This window comes from Canis lupus, chromosome 18 (assembly GCF_048164855.1).
Source record: "Canis lupus baileyi chromosome 18, mCanLup2.hap1, whole genome shotgun sequence".
NCBI classification, from domain to species: domain Eukaryota; kingdom Metazoa; phylum Chordata; class Mammalia; order Carnivora; family Canidae; genus Canis; species Canis lupus.
In genome coordinates this window covers 44,825,125-44,846,365 of record NC_132855.1, presented here as the reverse complement: position 1 = coordinate 44,846,365, position 21,241 = coordinate 44,825,125, and the positions used below count along the sequence as shown (strand labels likewise).

Sequence of the window (21,241 nt, the reverse complement as noted above, 5' to 3'; positions counted from 1 at the left end):
TCTCACTTTGTTTTGTTTTTAACTTTATTTTTTTTAAGATTTCATTTATTTATTCATGAGAGACACAGAGAGAGAGAGAGAGGCAGAGACACAGGCAGAGGGAGAAGCAGGCTCCATGCCGGGAGCCTGATGTGGGACTCGATCCCGGAACTCCAGGATCACATCCCTGGCTGAAGGCAGGCGCTAAACCGCTGAGCCACCAGGGTTGCCCAAGTGTCTCACTTTGTAATATAACTTTAAAAGTCATGACTGCAAATCTTTCATCAACTCCTATGTTTACCAGAGAATATAACTCTTATTGGCCAGAATGTCACCCTAAAATTTTTTTGCTTATCTGGTTAATTAACAGTGAATTTACCGAAATTTAAACCACATAAACCAAATAAAAGCAGGAGAGCCTTAGAGATTTATGTGTTTAGATCTCCTGAGTAAGAAAATATAAAATGAAAGAAAATCCATACAGGGCCATCCAGCCTAATAGTCTACCTCTGACCAGGTTGTGGTTAAGGCTTTAGTCAGGCCAAATGAAATGTCATTTTCCAGCACTGTGATTCTGAATAGAATTGCTGTTTCATTTCTGTAAATTGCAGATATCTTAGTTTCAGAATGAGTAACAGCTACCTCATGGAATTATGAGGGTTAAAATAGCTCAGAATTTTTTGGAAATATCATTTTGAGGAGTACACATACATATATACATGTTAAAACATTCTCAGAGAAAGAAAAATTGTCTTTACAATGATAACATTATTTACATCAAAAATATGTACCTTGGGCAGCCCCGGGTGGCTCAGCGGTTTAGCGCCACTTTCAGCCCAGGGCGTGATCCTGGAGACCCGGGATCCAGTCCCACGTCAGGCTCTCTGCATGGAGCCTGCTTTTCCCTCTGCCTCTGTCTCTGCCTCTCTCTCTCTGTTTCTCATGAATAAATATTTTTTTAAAAATATGTACCTACAGAACCTAAATGTATTTTATGCCAGATATCACTCCTTGAAATGCCAGATATCACCCCTTGAAATATGTTTTTATTAGAACAGTGGAGCATTATATAACTATTAAAATGATAGCTATGGAAACAAAATGTACACTGCAGTCTATAAACCAATTTTAGTTGACAACAGAGTCAAATGGCATAAAGACTATGGTGAGCTTCTTAAAGCACTATGTAAGCAGTAGAATCAACTGATTTTTTTTTATGTCATATGTTTGTTGCCCAATAATAGTAGTGATAATATGTGTACTACTTGTAGAATATTTGTATAATTTCTGTTGCAAGTGCTTAAAAATCAGCCATAGTCGTCATTTTGGATAAAATTGATTTTTTTTTTGTAGTATACAAGAGTCTGTGAAGAATTTTTTTTCAAAAAATGAAGGGAAGAGAGAAATGCCAGCAGTTTATTTGCTCCAAATTTTCTGTTTTTGTGGTTTGATCATAAGCAGGAGCTAGATTACATATATAAGCAGCATAGACAAAAAAATTAACACTCATTTATATTATTGTCATTTGGAAAGTGCATATCCTAGAGAGGGGGTCATAGCCAACTGGTTGTTTTTTGTTTTTGTTTTGTTTTAGTTTTGGTACTTAATGTAGAGATCTTTAGGAAGGAATATTTTTTAAATGAACATAATAAAACATTACATTGGAAATCATTAAATATTCTTAGATTAAATAAAATTGTTTTAATTGGGTTTCTAACAAAGTACTTTTTGCCCTTTCTCATAGCTATTAATTGATGGCAAAGTTATTTTGGCTTTGTTTACCTATGTTAAAAAGCCTGAGAAACACAAAATAATTGAATGGTCTGCAGCACAGTATGAAGAATTACAACTGCATGCAATTGCCACTTTGTCATCAGTGGCTCCTTTATTAACAGAAGAATATATGCTGTGTCAGGGAAATGCTCGAGTCCTTGCATTTCTAGAATGGTGTGAGAGTGAAGGTGAGTCACACCTGTCAAAATTCTAGTCAAATGCTCTACCACTGAGCTATCCCCCCAAAGGCAGAGGCTCAACAACTGAACCACTCAGGTGCCCATCAAAATTGTAATTTATATATTTCAACTGAACTCTCAATATATGTATAGAATAATAAAATTAAGCAAAAAATAATAAAACTATAGATCTGGTTTCCTATGATTTTCAAGTATTTACATGTTGCTTTTCAGGAAAAAAATCTGAGATTTCCTTTAAAGGCAGATACATTGGTAAATATAACTATAGTTGAGGCATACCTCTCAGTAAAAAAAGTTCATTCATAAAACCTGATTTAAATTTTTGTATCATTAGGCTTATCCAACAATTATACTAAGTCCTGGAAATATTTTTAACTATGCATTCAGCAGATATTTGTTGATGTGTAGTAGGTACTAGATATTGTGTTAATACATTTATATTCAAAATAAATAAAATCCCTACCTTCATGGAGCTTAAAATCCCCAGCCAGAAGTAATGATTACACATGTAGTCTACCAAATTAGCAGACTACCAATTTGTACAAATATTTTATTTCAATTCTCATCATTCTTAGGAAATAAGATGGTGTTTTTTGTTGTTTTTTTTTTTTAATGTTTATAAGGGAGACACTGCAATCTTTTCTGGTAGTAATTTGCTTTGGAAATAATTTTGTACGATACATTTTCAGTAGATCAAGAAAATCATATCCATGGGGAAGGAAAAAAAATTATAGCTGATTTCTTTTATTGTTTAGTTTCTAATATGTGGAGTTAACTAAATTTTTCTTATTAAACTGCTGTGCATTAAATAAAACAATTCTTCTGTCTATCCTTAATATTATTTATGTTTACAAAAGACTATAAAGTAAAAGAGGAAAATGCTGCCTAACATGAGGAAGTCTGATAGCTAACAGTTATTGAGTACCTACTATGATAGGCCTTAAACATCTTAAATTATTAACTCATTTAGTCCTCATAACAAATCCAGGGGTCGAAGGTACTATTACTGTCTCTGTTGTTCAGATGGGTAGAACTCAATCAAAAAAGTTAAATAACATGTTCTTGGTCACACAGGAAGTGTCAGATCCAGGATTGAGTACAGGCAGCCTAGCCCCAGAACCTACATTTTTAACTCATACACAATACTCAGAACAGTATTTTTTGTAACTTTTTTTTTTTTAGCTTTAAATATAAGGCTTCTTAAAAGAACCTTTTTAAAAAAGGCATATTATTGTAAAGAAAGGAGAACTCGCTATGCTGTTTATCAAGACCTACCATAAGCTATAATAATTTAAACTGTATGGTATAAGACAAGGAATAGACCAATGAAATAGAACATGTGGGAGGTTGGCATTAACGGAGATAATATTGCTTTCTGGTTTTTTTTAAATTTTTTTATTGGAGTTCAATTTCCCAACATTTAGCATAACACCCAGTGCTCATCCTGCCAAGTGCCCCCCTCAGTGCCCATCACCCAGTCACCCCAACCCTCCACCCACCTCCCTTTCCACTACCCCTTGTTCGTTTCCCAGTTAGGTGTCTCTCATGTCACCCTCACTGATATTTTCACTCATCCTCTCTCCTTTCCCTTTATTCCCTTTCACTAATTTTGATTATATTGCTTTCAATGAAAATAAAAATAAGGTTCTTTCACCTTGTTAAAAAAAATCAAGTGCAAAATGAATTAAATCTCTAAATATGAAAAGTTAAGCTGTAAAAATCTTAGAAGAAGAAAAAAAAATCTTAGAAGAAAACATGGGAAAATATCTTTATGATAACAGGGTAGGGAAAAAAACTTTTTTTTAAGTTTAAGATTTTAAGATTTTATTTATTTATTAAGAGATACACACAAAAATTTTATTTATTTATTCATGAGATACACACAAAGAGAGGCAGAGACACAGGCAGAGGGAGAAGCAGGTTCCCTGTGAGGAGCCCAAAGCAGGACTCAATCCCAGGACCCTAGAGCACACCCTGAGCCTAAGGCAGATGCTCAACCGCTGAGCCACCTAGGGTTCCCAGGAAAAGACTTTTAATAAAGACAAGAAGAGCTTAAGGTATACAGAAGATTAATACATTTAATAATGTAAAATTTAGAAATGCCTGTATGACTAAATCTGAATAAAATAGCAATCTACAAATCAAGAGAATACATTTCTGTCCCTGTGACTAAAGGATTAGGATCCAGGCTCATAAAGAATTCTAAAAGAAAATAACCCCACAAATAAGAAGACAAAGAATAGGGACTGTCAAGTTACAGACAAAATCTCAAATTAAAAAAAAAAATTAAAAGATGTTCAACCTTATTGGTAATCAGAGAAATGCAAATTAAGATAACAACTGTCATTTCCCATGTAACAGACTGAATAGGATATCCTTGACTTTCAACTTAGAATTGACTATATTAAATGGGAAATGAATTGTAATTTCCCATTTAACAGACTGGGAAAAAAATCTATTAGTCTTGTACATTCTATCCATATAACCATTTTGGGAAGCAATTTAAGAACTTTAGTAAAATTCAGTGTGAGAGGGGCACCTGGGTGACTCAGCCAGTTGAGTGTCTGCCTTAAGCTCAGGTCATGATCCTGGGGTCCTGGGATCAAGACATGCATCCGGGCTCCCTACTCAGGGGGGAACCTGCTTCTCCCTCTCCCTTTTCCTGCCACTCCCCCTGCTTGTGCTTGTTCACGGTGTTAAATAAATAAAATCTTAAAAAAAAAAAAATTCAATGTGAGTGTACCTTATATGATTCTGGTATCACATGGGCAAAACCTTTCTCAGTGGGAATAAGAAGATATAAACCAGAATGTTCATTGTACCAGAATGTTCACTGTAAAAAAAAAAAAAAAAAAAAAAAAAAAAAAAAAAAAAAAAAAGAATGTTCACTGTAGCAGTTTGTACTAGTGAATGGATAAACTGTGATTTATTTATAAAACGATTACTCAGGGGCACCTTAGCGGCTCAGTCTGTTAAGCATCTGACTCTTGCTTTCAGCTCAGGTCATGATCTTAGGATTGTAAAATTGAGCCTCACATCAGGCTCTGTGCTGGGCATGAAGCCTGCTTAAGATTCTCTCTCTCTCTCTCCCTCTCCCTCTGCTCCCTGCCCTCTAAAACAAACAAAATGAATGCTGAAAGTAATTAAATGATTTAGATCTGCTTGTGACAATGTAAATACTTTAAAAAACATAGTGTTGAATAACAGTAGCAAGTTACAAAAGATACACTATGATACATTTGAGTAAAATTTTAAAGCATATTCCTATTCTGGGAATAGAAGAAGGGGAAAGGATAATATTTACTCTTCAAAAAAAAAAAAAGCAAATATGACAAAATTTTAGCATCTGTTTAAACTTAAGGGTAGATACATAAGGTATCTGATTTATTTGAAATGCCTTATATTTTAAATTTCATAATGTAAATTGTTAAATTGTTAATATTTCTCCACAGATCCCTTCTTTAGTCATGGTAATAGTTTTCATGGTACAGGTGGCCGTGGCAACAAGTTTGCCCAGATGCGTTATAGTTTAAGACTCTTGAGAGCCATGGTCTACCTTGAGGATGAGACTATAAACAATGATCTTTGTGAAAAAGGAACAATTCAGCAACTGATAGGTAAAACATGTTTGTGTACTTATGAAAGTAGAATATTTATAAATTAGAGGTTTTATTTTAAATGTTTTTTACAAATTTATTGTCTTTTTAGCTCAGAAACACCTGAATATTCTCTTGATTTTTGTTTCATATCATTGCTATAAATCAGTTTGTCTTTACTAAAACATCATGATCGCTCATTCTATAAACATCTCTTTACTCACTTGACATACAAGTTCATTTGGGATTACCTTTTTTTTAAAACGGGCTACTATCACCTTCATTTTTCTTATAATAAGATCACCACTTTTTTGGCCAGGCTTTTGAAGTCATTTAAAAGAGGATAACATCACATTTTCTGATGCATCTGACATACCAGAACATGGTATGTGCTGGTATATACAGAAATGTACACAGAAGATTCTTTTCTGTTATATTATAGTAGGATATCCTTGATTTTCAACTTAGAATTGACTATATTGAATAACCTTATCCCCAAAATATATACATGTGAGCTTGGAATAAAATTCAGAAACCCTAAACAAAAGCTTTATAGTTTTTGTTAACTAAAAAATAAGTAGTCTTCTGGCCCTAACCTTCCTGACTTTGAAAAGATCTATTTTGGTCATAATCAAATTCAGTGATTGCCTCATGAGTAACAGATAATTTACTGGATGTCAATTAATTATAAACACCTACTCAAAAGCTCTTCTACATGTTAAAGTACTTTTTCATCATTGATGGAGTGGAGTGGTCCCCTTTAATAGGATGAGCACTGGGTGTTATACTATATGTTGGGACACTGAATTTAAATAAAGTATATTTAATTTTTTTAATTAAAAATATTAAAATAATGGTTCCCTTTAAAATAAGGGTATTGAAAAGGGTACTGAGCAAAAACATTTTCTTGATGAGTTTACTCAGGATAACCAAACCTGTAGATTTTATCACTTCCATGCACACTCCATTGTACAGAATTCAGTGTTAAGGTTCCAACCTAACTGGATGGAGTCCAGAAAATACAATATTTCATATGTCCAGGTAAGAGTCCAGGTAGGAGGTGGGGTAGAGAAAAGGGAAAACAAATACAGAAGGATTCTCTTCTTCTTGGGATTTTTTCCCTTTAACTGGAAAGAATCTGCTCTTTATCATGTGAGTTCTTAGAGGCAGTGGCCTCCTGTCACTTACACAATCTAACAGAGGACTTAACAAATAGTTTGCTCAACAAATAGTAAATGCACTGTAAATGCAAATGTTTATAATACCCTTCATGCCATGGGGGCACTGGGATCACAAACATGTATACAACAGGACACTGTGGACCTTGCCTTTGATGAGGACAAAAAAAGATGTATATCAAAGAAAGATAGCATGTGTTACCCTACACCATTAGTAAGGCCTCTAATGAGTAATACAGAGAGTAAATACTACAGAAACTAAGAGTTTTCAGCAGTTTTTAAGGCTAGGTAATTTTGACAATTACCTTTATTGAGCTTGGATGTGAGGGTAAAGCTAGTTTTGAGAGGAAAAGAGGAGATGGTCTTTAAAGCAAGGGAACAGCATAAGCAGACACATCGTGTTAAAATATGTATAATAATGTGTTCAGAACTAGCTTAAATGAAGTCTGTTTACGAAGACATGTATCATCTATACTTCAATTTAAAAATAGTTAAAAATAGAAATTGGAAAAATGTTTTATGAAAACAAGTAATATGAGATATAATATGTCTAGTCAGGAGCCAAGCTAGAAAGTTTTGAACAGCATGCTCTTTAGACATGCAGAGCCAGTAGCGGTTTTGATCAAAGAAGTCATGTATATAGTGCTTTTTTAGAAAAAGGAATCCAAAAGAAATTTATCAGATGACTTAGAATAGAACAAGGGTAGAGTAAAGGCAGCTAAAGGATAATGAAATATGAAGGAAATAATTCAATATCAACATAACGTGTTACAGACAACAGAGAAAGTGACATGCCTGCACCGTGCTCGACTAGTCCCACTAGGGACTGATGTTGCCCCTGTCATTCATCCTAACAGGACCAAGGATCATCCCTTTAGGGCCAGCTATGGAAATAAGTTGTGATTTCCATGACTCTCTTACTTTGGAACAGAAATCCACCCCTTCCTGCTAATGCCAATGACCCCTTTAGCAGAGAAGCGATGACTTTTGTTCCTCGTTTTAAAGCTTGAAGAAAAATTCCTTTTTGAAGCAAAATTTTATTGTGACTGTCATTCCATCAGTGTAATTGGCTCTTTTCCAGTCTAATTTTTATTAGAAGCTAGGGAGAGATTTCAAAGGACACAGGAATACTGCTACCTAAAGTTATTGAAGACACCTCCAGGTAGACATAAGGAGAGGATGCAGAAAGAAGTAACAGGAAGAGAACACATACTTAGAGAGGTCTTCCACCTTTGCCTAAAATTGACCATTAACCATGAGGAGATGAGAAAGCTGTGATCAGGTATTTAAGTCATATATTTGCAATGGCACTCATCTCTGCCTCATGACACTCTGCATATTTCTATAAATAGTTTTGTTTGCTGGGCAGAGTATCAGGTTATAGGGCATCTTGTAATAACACTCCATTAGTTCTGTACTAGAAATGCTATATAAATATATGGGGCTACTGATTGTATTCAGAGCTCAAAGAATCCATTTATCACCTTCTGTCTACATCCTCTACATAACTATGCAATTAAAATAGCCCCTTTTAAAATAGTTTCTCTAACTGAAATTTTATAAGAAGGGCTTTCTTTTTTTTTTTTTTTGTAAAGAAGGGATTTCAAAACAGTAACTGATCAAAATAAAAATTACAATGTCCACTAAGTTTACATTCTTTCAATTTTTTTCACACCAGGAGTTTTTAAAAATACAATAAGCCAGTCTGATGACAAAGAAGAAGTCATTGTTTTGGAAATTCAATCTGATATATTACTTATTTTATCCAGTCTTTGTGAACATCATATTCCTAGGAAGGTATGTATGCCCGTGAATCAAAGTTTTTTTCAGATCTCCCAATTACCTAACATGATGAACTGTTATAAGAAGAATATAATTATATAAAGTATATATATCTTAAGTATATATTATGATAGGTTCAGATGAATATATACAAATATATACACACATTTAACCAATATCTCAATTAAAAGTCTATTGTGGGGCAACTGGGTGGCTCAGTGGTTAAGCATCTGCCTTTGGCTCAGATCGTGATCCCGGGGTCCTGGGATTGAGTCCTGCATCAGGCTCCCTCTGCCTATGGGACTGCTTCTGCCTTTGCCTATGTCTCTGCCTCTCTCTCTCTGTGTCTCTCATGAATAAATAAATATTTAAAAACCAATCAATCAACCAACCAATCAGACTATTGTTATTCCATATGAAATTCTTTCATGCCCCTTAGCAGCCATCCCCCTACTTACTTTCAGGTAACCACTATCCTGATTTCTATCCCCATAAGTTAGTATTGCCTATTCTTTTATTTTATTTGAATCATATCTAAATGTGATTTATTCTTTTATATCTGGTCCTGTCATCATCATATTCCTGAAATATATCCACATTTTTGCAGGAATGAATCAGCAATTCATTCCTTTTTATTGCCAAGTAGTATTTCATTGATTTAATATACCCACAATTTTTCTCCATTTCCCTATTAATAAACACAGATTGTTTCCACTTGGGACTATTATGTATAAACCTTCAGTGAACATATTTATAGTAGTGTTTCTGTGGACATAATGCTTTCATTTCTCCTAGATAAATACCTGGAAGTGCAGTTAATGTTAAATAAGTAGGTATATACTTTTAAGAAACTGGCAACCTAAGTTCTACCTAGAACTAAAAGTTAGAAAAAGAGCTTAATTCCCTTTGGTCTTTTTAAACTCTGTAACAAGCTCTGAATCTCCATCCAAGATTGTTAATTTAAATAGCAAAAGGCAGAACTGCAAAGATAAACATTTTAAATCAAAGTTTCCAATAGAGAATTTTAGCGAGAGGCAACAAGAACAGTAAATGCATACCTCGCTCTCAACTTTGATGCAACTTTTCCTTATATTCTGTCCTCCTGTGCCTATGTTCTTCTGAAAGAATAGTCATAGTCCTGCTTTACTGGGTACCAGAGCTGAACAAAACAGTGAGGAAGGAAATTGGTAAGTGACAAATATTAACCAGTAATATTAACCAGTAATTATTAGGGGTTTTAACCACCATTTATGTGTTTATTTCTCCTCTTGGTAATATTTTAAAAGTCTTCCACAATAGAATTTTAGCCTCCATTTCGCTTTTGCTAGCTAGTATTCACCTGACAGGATAGTGGACTACATTTACTGATAATGTAGAAGAAAATCATGGGGTAAGCTTACGGATTTTTTTTAAGAGAATAAACAAAAAATATAAAGGGACATTAAGCTAGCATATTGATTGATGCTGTATCTTAAAATGATTAGCTTTATAGTACTTTGTCTTAAATTCCTGAAAGAAAGCAAATTAAAAAAAAATTGTATGAAACTAGCAATGTTGTTCTATTTATCTGGTAGAAAAAGTTTTAGGGGACAGGATGAAACAGGAAAGGGTGAGATTATTTATTTCAAAAATAATTTTAAATCCCTTAGGAAATGTTCGGAACTGAAGGAGTGGATATAATTCTCCGTGTAATGAAAACAGACCCCACAAAGTTACAAAGTGGATTAGGCTATAATGTACTTCTTTTTAGTACATTGGACAGCATTTGGTGAGTATTATTGTCCCCAAGTTAGAACCACAAAACAAGGAAATTTCTTCTATGCTCTTTATTGGCTTAAAGTCTGATTTTTGTTTCTAATAGATTTAAGATTTCTAATTTTTTAAAACTGCACAAATTTGTATGAAATAAAGCCTAGAAATATTAAAACTGTAGATTGAGTAGTAATAAAAATTAATCCTAGACTGTATGATAGAGAAGAGAAAATTTGAGTGCTATAATTTCTTCATGGTGTTGGATTTAAATTAGTTGGAATGTATTTCTGTACCATAATTTAAGCTTCAGTAAAAGTTTGCTTAATTCATTAAAAAAAAATTTCTTCCCTCAAAACCATACCTGAAAGATAATTTTCCCAATACCTTTTTCAATAGCCTAGAAATGACACCTACCAGTGTCCTTTGGAAAGTAATCTTGTTCACAGCTCATTTATAAAACCATTCTTGTATCTAAACTTAAATCTTTGATTTTATGATTTAAATCCATTCCATTTTGGCCTGGTCTAGGAGAACACAAGCATCTACTTTTACTCATTTAGTATTCTTATGCTTGAAAACTGTCAAATTCATTCATCTCCTCTTCAAAGAGTTGAAAACCAATTGATTAGGTATTTCCTAAGCAATATTTTTTCCCAAACTTTTTAGCATTCCTAAAGAGCAAAAAATAAATCATACATATATACGTACACACATACCGCTTTTCCTAACATTAATTTACAAAATTTCGTCTCGGAAAAAATTACTTGAGTTTCATGTATCATTAACACTTAACACATTTCTTTTGTCCTATTTGGGTGGGATTCATGAGAGCCACACTGCAACATATTTGGAGGGGGAAATAATGACTATAGACCTATATGGACCTAACAAGCATATGCAGAATATTTCCACTCAGTAGCAGTAGAATACATGTTCTTTTTAAGCTCTGTGGTTATTGTGATTTATATTAAGAAATATATATTTGGTCCATTCCTAGTACAGAATTCCTAAAATTTTTGTCATTTCCTAATCAATAAGAGCAATGGGAACATCTTTTGTTATAGTATCTGGTCTTTAATTCCTAGTTCCTGTAATAGCTTCAGAGTAATAACTATGAAGGCAGTGTTTTTTATTACTCATAACAAGCCCCTTTCAATCACATCTGAGTTTATGTCAATGATGTAATTTTTAAAAAGATTTCATTTATTTATTAAAGAGACAGAGCATGAATGGGGAGAGGGACAAGCAGACTCCCTGCTGGGCAGGGAACCTGCTATGGGGCTCCATCCCAAAACTCTGAGATCGTTATGTGAGCCAAAGTCAGGTGCTTAACCAGAAGGGCCACCCAGATGCCCCTAATGAGGTAATTTTTGAGCACCTAGATAACCACAGGATGGGGGGCTGGTTCAACATGCAAGGTCACAAATAAGTCTTAACAAATTTAAGACTTAAATCATTCCAAATATCTTTTCTGACCACACTGGAAGAAAACTGGAAATCAATAACAAATAGAAATTAGGAAAACTCAGAAATACAGGGGAACTAACATACTCTTTAACTACCATTAGGTCAAAGACAAAAGCAAAAGGAAAATTAAAAATAAAGTGAAAGCACAACAATACCAAAACTTATATGGTACAGCAACAGCAGTACTATGAAGTTAATTTATAGGTATAAATATCTACATAAAAAAGAAGAATGGGGGTGCGTGGGTGGCTCAGTCACTTAAGCATTGGACTCTTGGTTTCAGCTCAGATCATGATCTCATAGGTCCTCCGATCAAGCCCTGTGTAGGGCTTCTTGTTTAGTGGGGAGTCTGCTTGAAGATCCTCTTCCTCTGCCCCTCCCCTGCAAATAAATAAATAAATCTAAAAAGAAAAAGATGACTCAAATAAACAACCTAACTTTAAATCTAAAGTAACTAGTAAATGAAGAACAAACTAAGCCCAAAGTTAGCAGAATAAAGGAAATAATAAAGATTAAAACAGGAATAATTAATATTTAATATTGTTTTTTTTTAAGATTTTATTTATTTATTCATAGAGACAGAGACAGAGAGAGGCAGAGACACAGGCAGAGGGAGAAGCAGGCTCCATGCAAGAAACCTGATGTGGGACTCGATCCCGGGTCTCCGGGATCGTGCCCTGGACTGAAGGCGGCGCTAAACTGCTGAGCCACCCGGGCTGCCCTATTTAATTATTGTTTAAATGTCAAACTAGCCAGAGTGATATATACCTTAATGCAATCCCTATTAAAGCCTAAAGATATACTTTTACATAAATAGAAAATACAACCCTAAGATTCATATAGAACAACTAGTCATCAAATGCAAACCAAAACTACAATGAGTTATCACCTTATACCTGAGGAGATGGTTATCAAAAAAAAAAAAAAAGGAAAAAAAAGATATGCGTTGGTGAGGATGTGGAGAAGAGAATCTGTTGACATTGGTGGGACTGCAAATTGTGCAGCCACTATGGAAAACAGTATGGAAGTTCCTCAAAAAGAAAAAAATTTTAAATAGAACCATCGTATGATCCAACAATCCCACTTCTGGGTATTTATCCAAAAGAATTGAAATCAGGATCTTGAAGAAATAGCTGCACTCCCATGTTCATTGCAGCATTATTCACAATAGCCAGGATATTGAAGCAACCCAAATGTCCATCAATAGATGAATGGATAAGGAAAGAAAATATGGCATATACATGCAATAGAATATTACTCATCCTTGAAAAAAGAAGAAAATCCTACAATTTATAACAACATGGATGGACCTAGAAGACGCTATACTAAGTGAAATGTCAGTCACAGAAGACTATTGCTTATACATATTTCTCCTATATGAGGCATCTAAAACAGTCAAAAAATATAGAAGTAGACAATAGTATATAAACAGCAGAATCCTTGTTAAATGAATAACTTCCTTTTTATTTAAGGTGCTGTATTTTAGGGTGTTATCCATCAGAGGATTACTTTCTTGAAAAGGAAGGCATTTTTCTCCTTTTGGACTTACTGGCAGTAAGTATGATTGTTAATAATTGTAAACAATTAAATATGTTTTTATTAACTATTTCCAAAACTAAGTGCCACAGAACACTATTCTGTAATTAAATATGCCCCCATATCACATTAAAGTGTTTGTATTAAACAAAATCTCACCTGGAGATTCATATTTTGCATTGGTATGGTAAAGGCTCTGGAAATTCCCCCTGTGAAGAAACCAGTTTACTTAGGTCAGCACTCCCAAACACATAACAGCAGGTCAGCACTCCCAAACACATAACAGCAGATAATTTGTTTTATAGGATTTCTCCCACCAATCTTCAAAGAAATAGTTTGTGAAATGCTAGACAATATCAAAACCCATAATCATTATTAATAACTTCTAACTTCTTCTCTTTGTATTAAAAGTTAAGGCCCACATTAAACAAAGGAGTAAAAATCAGCATTTTTAAAGAACTGAGTAGTTTGTAGGCAATGTTAAGAATCTAGTGCGTCAAAGACCATTCTACAGAATGAGCAGGAATGAATACATTAAGTCAGTCAGAAAAGACAGTCGCCATCTAACACCAACAAAGAATGGCAAAGACCCTCAGTTATCCTCAAAGTAATTCCCTACTGGCCTCAATTCTACATAGCTCCATGTCAAGATACTATGGGAGGAAAAGTATAATTTGGTTTCAATAAAACTTTGAGAGAGATTCTCACATACAGTTCTACCTATGTCACTGCATATAATTGCCACCATTCATGATTTTATTAACAGAATGATTTTATTTATTAACAGAATAACCTACGTGGATTTAGCAAAGGTGCTAAAGTTATTTGTGTCCCTTTATCTCTCTGAAATAAAATTAGTTGGCAGATAGGAGAGCAAACTCATTAGATAGAAAACATTACAAACAAAATAATATAGAATAATAATAGCCCACTTTGATAAACAGGAATTAATCATAACCAGAAACCCTTGGAAAGTTCAGGAAAATGGACATAATACAGAAGGATATATGTGTGGCTTTACTAAATGATATATAGCTCACCATGTTTCTCTGATGAGAGTATGCGCATGGTGATGTGTCAGGGGATTCCCAAAGTTACAGAATTAATTTGGCACAAATTCCTAGAATCTTGTTTTTACTTAAAGACTAGGAAGTGGGACTTATATTAAACATGTATATATTAAATAATTAAATTCTTTGTGAATATTTAAGGTTATATAAAAGACATAAAGACATTTCTCACTTGTGTTGATTCTCCTTCAACACTAGGATCTCTGATGGAAAGACATAAAACTGGTAGAAGAAGCCATATAACACAGTGGTTATGAGCATAGTCTGACTGAGGCTTCCAATACTTGTTAGCTGTGTATCTTGGACAAGTATTTAACATCTCTGTTATATGTTTCTTCATCTGTAGAACAGAGATAACAGTATCTATCCCATGCGCTCTTGGGAGAATTATGAGTGACTATGTGTATGTGTGCACATATGCACATACATACACACACACACACACACATACAGTATTTGGAATAGTTCTTGACACATATTTTTGCCATGTAAATGTTTTATATTATTATGAATATAATTTTTAGATTGTGCCTAATGAAGATTGAACCAATCCAGTTACAGATTACAAATATTCTTTAATGAAGTTTTTATATCAACTCCAACCCTTGACATTTGTCTCTTTTTCCTGAAAGTGAAGTATGGGAATAAAAAACTCAGTTGAGGATTCTGCTTAATACAATCTGCTAAAAGGGAATCCCTGGGTGGCTCAGCGGTTTGGCGCTTGCCTTTGGCCCAGGGTGTGATCCTGGAGTCCCGGGATCGAGTTCCGCATCGGTCTCCTGGTGTGGAACCTGCCTCTCCCTCTGCCTCTGTCTCTGCCTCTCTCTCTCTCTCTTTCTATATCTATCATGAATAAATAAATAAAATCTTTGGGGAAAAAATACAATCTGCTAAAATATTTATTCAGTATGCAATGATAATAATTGCTAATAATGTTAAATATTATTGAGAGCTTTCTATATGCCAGGCACTCATATAATTTATTATAAATAACTCACTAAAGCAGGTAATATTATCCGTCATTTTATAAAAGAGGAAAGTGATAATATTTGCAGTTTAAACAACAGGTTACATTTTTCCTTTGCTGTATTCTATTAGTGGTATACTAGGAGTTAATCAGCAAAAAATATTTCAGACACAAATTACTGTGTGAAGACTACTACTCTGGATGGACTTTTCCATACCTAAATTTTGGTTTCCTGAAAACTAGTAGCAAAACAAAGGAAATATGCTAGATAATTTCTCTTAAATGCTTACTTTTCAAAATACAAAATTCCATCTCATTTTGATTTTTTTTCATATGTGACTGCCACTTGCAGTTACCATCAGTTATTTTCTTAGTCACAACAAGGTTGTAGTTATGAGTCTTTACAAACCTTAATAAAGCATGTAAATTAGAAAGATCCTATAATTACAGCAAACTATGTATAGTACTGATTACTAACTCCACTTAAAATGAACATCTTCACTTATTTCTACAATTTCTCTTTTTTCTGGACTGAAACAAATCAATTACATTTTTGATCATTACATACATTTATGACTATATCAGAATTATATTGAATCTTTTTCTTTTTATTCTAATTCTTAATGTCTGAAACATACTTTTTAATAGGAGATTGTCCCAAATCATACTTAAGTAGAGTGTTAATTTTATAAGGCAGCCATTTAGAAGAAAATTACTGATTAATACAAGTGTTTCTTGGGGTCTTATTTGAAGATAATAATTCTTAAAATTTATTGCAACTCTTTTTTTTTTCCTATTTCCTTGCAAAAGTTGAACCAAAAAAAATTCTGTAATCTAATACTTGGAATAATGGTTGAATTTTGTGATAATCCCAAAACTACGGCTCATGTCAATGCTTGGCGAGGGAAGAAGGACCAAACAGCTGCTAGTCTTTTAATTAAATTGTGGAGAAAGGAAGAAAAAGAACTGGGAGTAAAACGTGACAAACATGGGATGATCATTGGTAAGTGTACTTATAACTGTTAGTAGTAGCAGTTAGTTGCATATTTTTAATTGAGATATAATTGATATATTACATTGCATTAGTTTTAAGTGTACAACATAATATTTAATAAATGTATATATTACAAAACGATTACCACAATAAGTTTAGTAGCATCCATTACCACACATAGTTACAAGTTTTCTCTCATAATTGAACTTTTAAGATCTATTCTCTTAGTAACTTTCAAATATGCAATAAAGTATTGTTAACTATAGTTACCACTCTGTTCATTAACATCCCCAGGACTTTTTTTTTTTTTTTTTTTTTTTTTTACATCCCCAGGACTTATTCATCGTTTACCCATATTTTTAAAAAGAGAAGTTTAAAAAGATATTAAGGAAATATAAGGACTTTTACTCTTTTGTTTAAAGTTCTTTTCACAAGAATTTGTGGAACTTGCTATCATAAATTGAGTGAATGGAAGAAAATAAATTAGTAGCAGGTTCATACTTTTATAGAATATCTTCAGGAAGTGGTTTAATTTATTGTTTAACTCAAAAAAAAAAAAAAAAAAAAAGCAAAACAAAACCTAACAACATGTCCTAAAGAAGTTCCCTTGAGCTACTTGCTTTTATAAATAGATTCAGTAACATTTCACTTACCAATACAGTTTGGGATGTAAATAAAGTGCCTGAAAACAATTTTTATAGTATTTTGTATATTTATGTTGATTCATATTTATGCAGTTTACTTTTTATATAAAAGAAGCTGTTTTCTAAATAAAAATAAATCAAATGTTCCTAAAGTTTAATTACCAGCAATCTACAATGCTAGAGTATATTTTCTAAGCCTCTTAAGTTTCTTTTCAACTGCTAATATTGTTAATTTTTAAGTGAAAATACTTCCCCTTTAACTTCTGATGATTTCTATTTCAGCCAATTTTTGAGTTTTGATCTGCAAATCGTAAGATCGTTTTTGTATTTATAGCATAATATATGGAACCCAAAAGCAAAGGAGATTACATCATTGTTAAACTGGATCTCAAAATTAGAAAATTTATTTACATAAGAGTTTCACTTTTTAAAAAATTATTTTGTGAAATTTTCATATTTTATGTAAATCATAAAAGTGAAAGCTTTAAGTTTTGCCACAGAATGAGGAATAACTGATTACTAATGCTTTCAAAAGAATAATCATATACAATGCACTATTTTATTCTGTTATAATATTTTTATATTTTCTATGGACTAAAATTTCAAAATTAAATATTAATTTATTAATGTTTTTATCTGTCCTTTCTATGTTTTCATGGTATGCAATGATTAGATACAAAGAAACCTCTATTTACTAGTTTCCAAGAAGAGCAAAAAATCATGCCATTGCCTGCAAACTGCCCAACTCTTGCAGTTATGGATGTTGCTGAGAATATCAGAGCAAAAATTTATGCTGTGCTAGGCAAACTGGGTAAGAAGCTATTGGTCAAATTCTCAAGAGCCTCTGTTTTGCTGAGTTTTGCAAGTTGATTTTGCTTTGGAGTCTATTTTCAAACATGTTAATCAAAAGTCCCTTTATACAAATAAGTGCACATTCCATAGTTAACCAATGCCCAGGCTATGCCCTTGATCAATTAAAATCAGAATTTCTGGGGGTGGGGTCCAGGCATCAGATCTTTCAAAGCTCCCCCAAGGAGTTGCAGCCAGGGTTAAAGGTGGTTAGTTTAGATGATTAGGCTTAGACACTAGAATTCTGATACCTGAGTTTTTAAAGACCTTGCTTCCTCCCCCCCCCTTTTTTTGTCCTTGCTTCCTATTAAAGAAAAAAGTAGTCAAACACTCTTCAGCTTCTGAAAGTACAATATCATTGTCTCACCATAGCACAGAAAAGATTCCTCTTCTAATGACTTGATTAGGATGACCTGGCAAAGGTTTCTTACAGGAGGAAGCCAGAAGTTCACAGAACTAAGTTTTTCATAATGAAGATGTAATAAAAACTAACTGTTGGCCTTAGTTTTTATGATAGATACATGCATTTTGGAATCACTTACTTTGTTACAGTAACTGTTTCTTTATAAACTTTTAGATTTTGAAAATTTACCTGGCCTATCTGCTGAAGATTTTGTCACTCTTTGTATCATACATAGATACCTTGATTTTAAAGTGAGTACCTTCTTAATAATCTTGTTATTAAACTCTAATATGACAAAATCAATTGGGAAACAAAAGATCTATTCATAGTTGTAAGCAGTCATCCATGTACTGTATAGTTTTTATTTTCCATTTTGCATCTGCTACTGTTCAAGAAACCTACAACTGATTGGTATTTTCCATAAGATATGATTTCACCCAACTATTAGTTTATAACAGAAGATGTATGTTACTGACAGAGCTATTCAGAAGCTTAAAAAAATTCTTAAAATATAATTTTTTCTCTTTAGAGAGCATTAGGAACTATATTTAAATGAATTATTGCTTATTAAAATAAATTAACATTTTTTAAAATTATTAACATTTATTAAAGATTATTTTATCACTAATTTATATGATGATCAAATATGTTAAAGAATATTGGGTTTCTCACCCCATTGGTTATATTTTTATTAACAAATAAATACTTTTTAAGTTTCAGCAAAGTCTTTTTAAGTACATTCTCTTCTACTAATATTAGTACTATGTATTCGAATGTTGTAAATGAATACACCTCTTACGTCAAATGAAAACAAAGCTCAACTTCATCCCAATCCTAGATATATAAATTTTTCTATAAATATAAACATACTCAAGTACATTAATTTCCAGACAACCTAGAATATGAGATGGAGCTGTCAGTATGATGATACCATGGAATTAAGAGCTTGAGATTCAGTTACTATCTTAGTGAGAAGATAAGGGGCAGGGGACAGGGCTCTAGATTCCCAGTTATCCCCATGTTAATTGGCCTACAAGTTCAGCTTAACCTAGCTTTTATTTATTTATTTTTTAAAAGCAGTTCATAATCTTTTCTTTATTTTTAAAAAAAATGTTTTAAAGTAGGCTTCATTCTCAGTGTGGGGCTAGAATTCACAACCCCAAGATAAAGAGTCCCATGCTTTATGGACTAAGCCAGCCAGGTGCCCCTTGACCTAGCTTTTAATACAGGGCTTTTGGGAGGAAAAGAGTAGTTCTAGAGGATGAGACTAAAGCAGCAGTTTCTGCAGCTGTAAAAACAGTGTAACTATAAACCAGAGGGCAGAGATGATGGTAGTGAATTAGACCTAGGTAGTTGAGCCTCATCCACAAATACTCATCATTGTAAAACATTTGAGAAATTACTTTTGAATATTCAACTGTAACTGGTGCCTCAAATCATTCCCAATGTACTTATTCCTAAATAGGAAGATGGAGAAAGGTAGTTCAGTAAGTGTTAACTTTGGAACAAACACCCAAATAAATGATTATCTAAAATTATATCATTTATTTTTGGCTAATGTGACTTTTTAAACTTTGTTGTAACAGATTGGAGAAATATGGAATGAAATATATGAAGAAATAAAATTAGAAAAGTTAAGACCAGTCACTACAGATAAAAAAATTTTGGAAGCTATTACAACAGCATCAGAAAATATTGGCAAGATGGTTGCTTCTCTTCAAAGCGAGATGATTGAAAGCCAAGCACACCAAGATGTGCAAAGTGAACAAAAAGTATATACAAAAGTAAGTCACATTACCATTAAGGAAGGAAATAATTTCAGTAAACTAGCTGACCATAGGATATTTATGCCTTACTTTGAATGTTTCAGCACTTAGAGTTATTTTGTAGATTTCTCTTATTTTCAGTGTTTTTGTGCAATTTTTAAAGAAACCATGGAGTTAAGAGGCTAAAATGCAATTACTATATTCAGTACAGGATTATGGCATTGTAATTTGATTTCTACAGGCTTATATTTTAAAAAGTAAACAGATACCTGTGACACATTTTTTGAAATGTCAAGAGTTCCAAAAATTGTGGTCTATGTGAGTGTATACATTTAGCAAATTCGATCTGACAGTGTATCTGTGTGCCTATATGTATAACCTCACTGTGAAAGCTGGTCCTCGTCCTTCACTCTGTGATAGGCTCTTACTGCCATGCCAACCATCGGCATATTGATGAAGTTTCATCCTCACTTCAGAACCATAAAACTTACAGAGAATGCTCTAAAAATCCAGAGGTAAACTGGTCTCAGACTTTAATCAGGAAAAGCCTGCCAGGAAAATATAAGCCATGTTCCTAAAGATTTCTGTTTGGTCAGAAACTGAACCCAACAGATGTTTTGAGCAAATAGGTCTTTAAGTGGCTCTAGCTTGTCTGCAGATAACAAAGATGTTGCAGATTCCCCACTGCTGCTTGGTGACCCTTTATAATTACAATTAAATGTTTAAAACTCTTTAAAGTGATTTCCAAAGTGCTTTCTTTTGCCTGATCTTTCACATAGTCTATTAAATGTTTATATCTACAGCCTACTAAGAATTCTGTCTACATCCATCTGTGAATTCTGCTCCGAGACACTAACTTGCTTGAAAGTTTTACTTGAGTTTTTATTGCAAAAAAAAAAAAAAGTTTTCATTGCATAGATGTTGCCATTTAAGTAATTTATGTGCTCTCAAGTGGGAAAGCCTTATTAGAAGTTCTGCTGCCTTATCAGTTCTGGCTGAACATCTGCTGTGTGGACCAGCTATTCTTGATTTGTTAGTTATTGTTGATTTGTTATCATGGGTTTGACTCCACTTATTTTTAAGCTATTGTTTAAATAATCTTAGGTTCGTAATCCATATTTAATAACATGTTAGTACTAACCAAGGGCATATATTCTCTGATTATATATTTAGTGAATAGCCTGTTGAGAACTATAGTCTCTGCAGTTTGTTGGTGGTTACCTCCCTAGAGGTAACTAGGGAGACTGCATCACCACAACCAACTCAGCACTCTCACAAAACTGCT

At 33.3% G+C, this 21,241-nt stretch overlaps 1 protein-coding gene across 8 annotated transcripts in view; it reads left to right on the top strand.

The window, feature by feature from the left end:
• Positions 1 to 21,241, top strand: part of CFAP69 (cilia and flagella associated protein 69) — a 56,352-nt gene that overhangs the window by 31,731 nt on the left and 3,380 nt on the right. For 6 of the 8 annotated variants that reach the window (XR_012011065.1, XR_012011066.1, XM_072784257.1 and 3 more), the window contains 9 exons: positions 1,724 to 1,940; positions 5,405 to 5,569; positions 8,405 to 8,523; positions 10,158 to 10,276; positions 13,200 to 13,281; positions 16,111 to 16,303; positions 17,612 to 17,749; positions 18,365 to 18,441; positions 19,777 to 19,974. Coding sequence is in view for 6 of the 8 variants with exons in the window: in XM_072784257.1 (XP_072640358.1) it covers positions 1,724 to 1,940; positions 5,405 to 5,569; positions 8,405 to 8,523; positions 10,158 to 10,276; positions 13,200 to 13,281; positions 16,111 to 16,303; positions 17,612 to 17,749; positions 18,365 to 18,441; positions 19,777 to 19,974 (1,308 nt within the window). In the remaining 2 variants the exon portion in view is untranslated. The remainder of the gene's footprint in view (positions 1 to 1,723; positions 1,941 to 5,404; positions 5,570 to 8,404; positions 8,524 to 10,157; positions 10,277 to 13,199; positions 13,282 to 16,110; positions 16,304 to 17,611; positions 17,750 to 18,364; positions 18,442 to 19,776; positions 19,975 to 21,241) is intronic. The other 2 variants (XM_072784260.1, XM_072784259.1) reach the window with 2 other exon arrangements.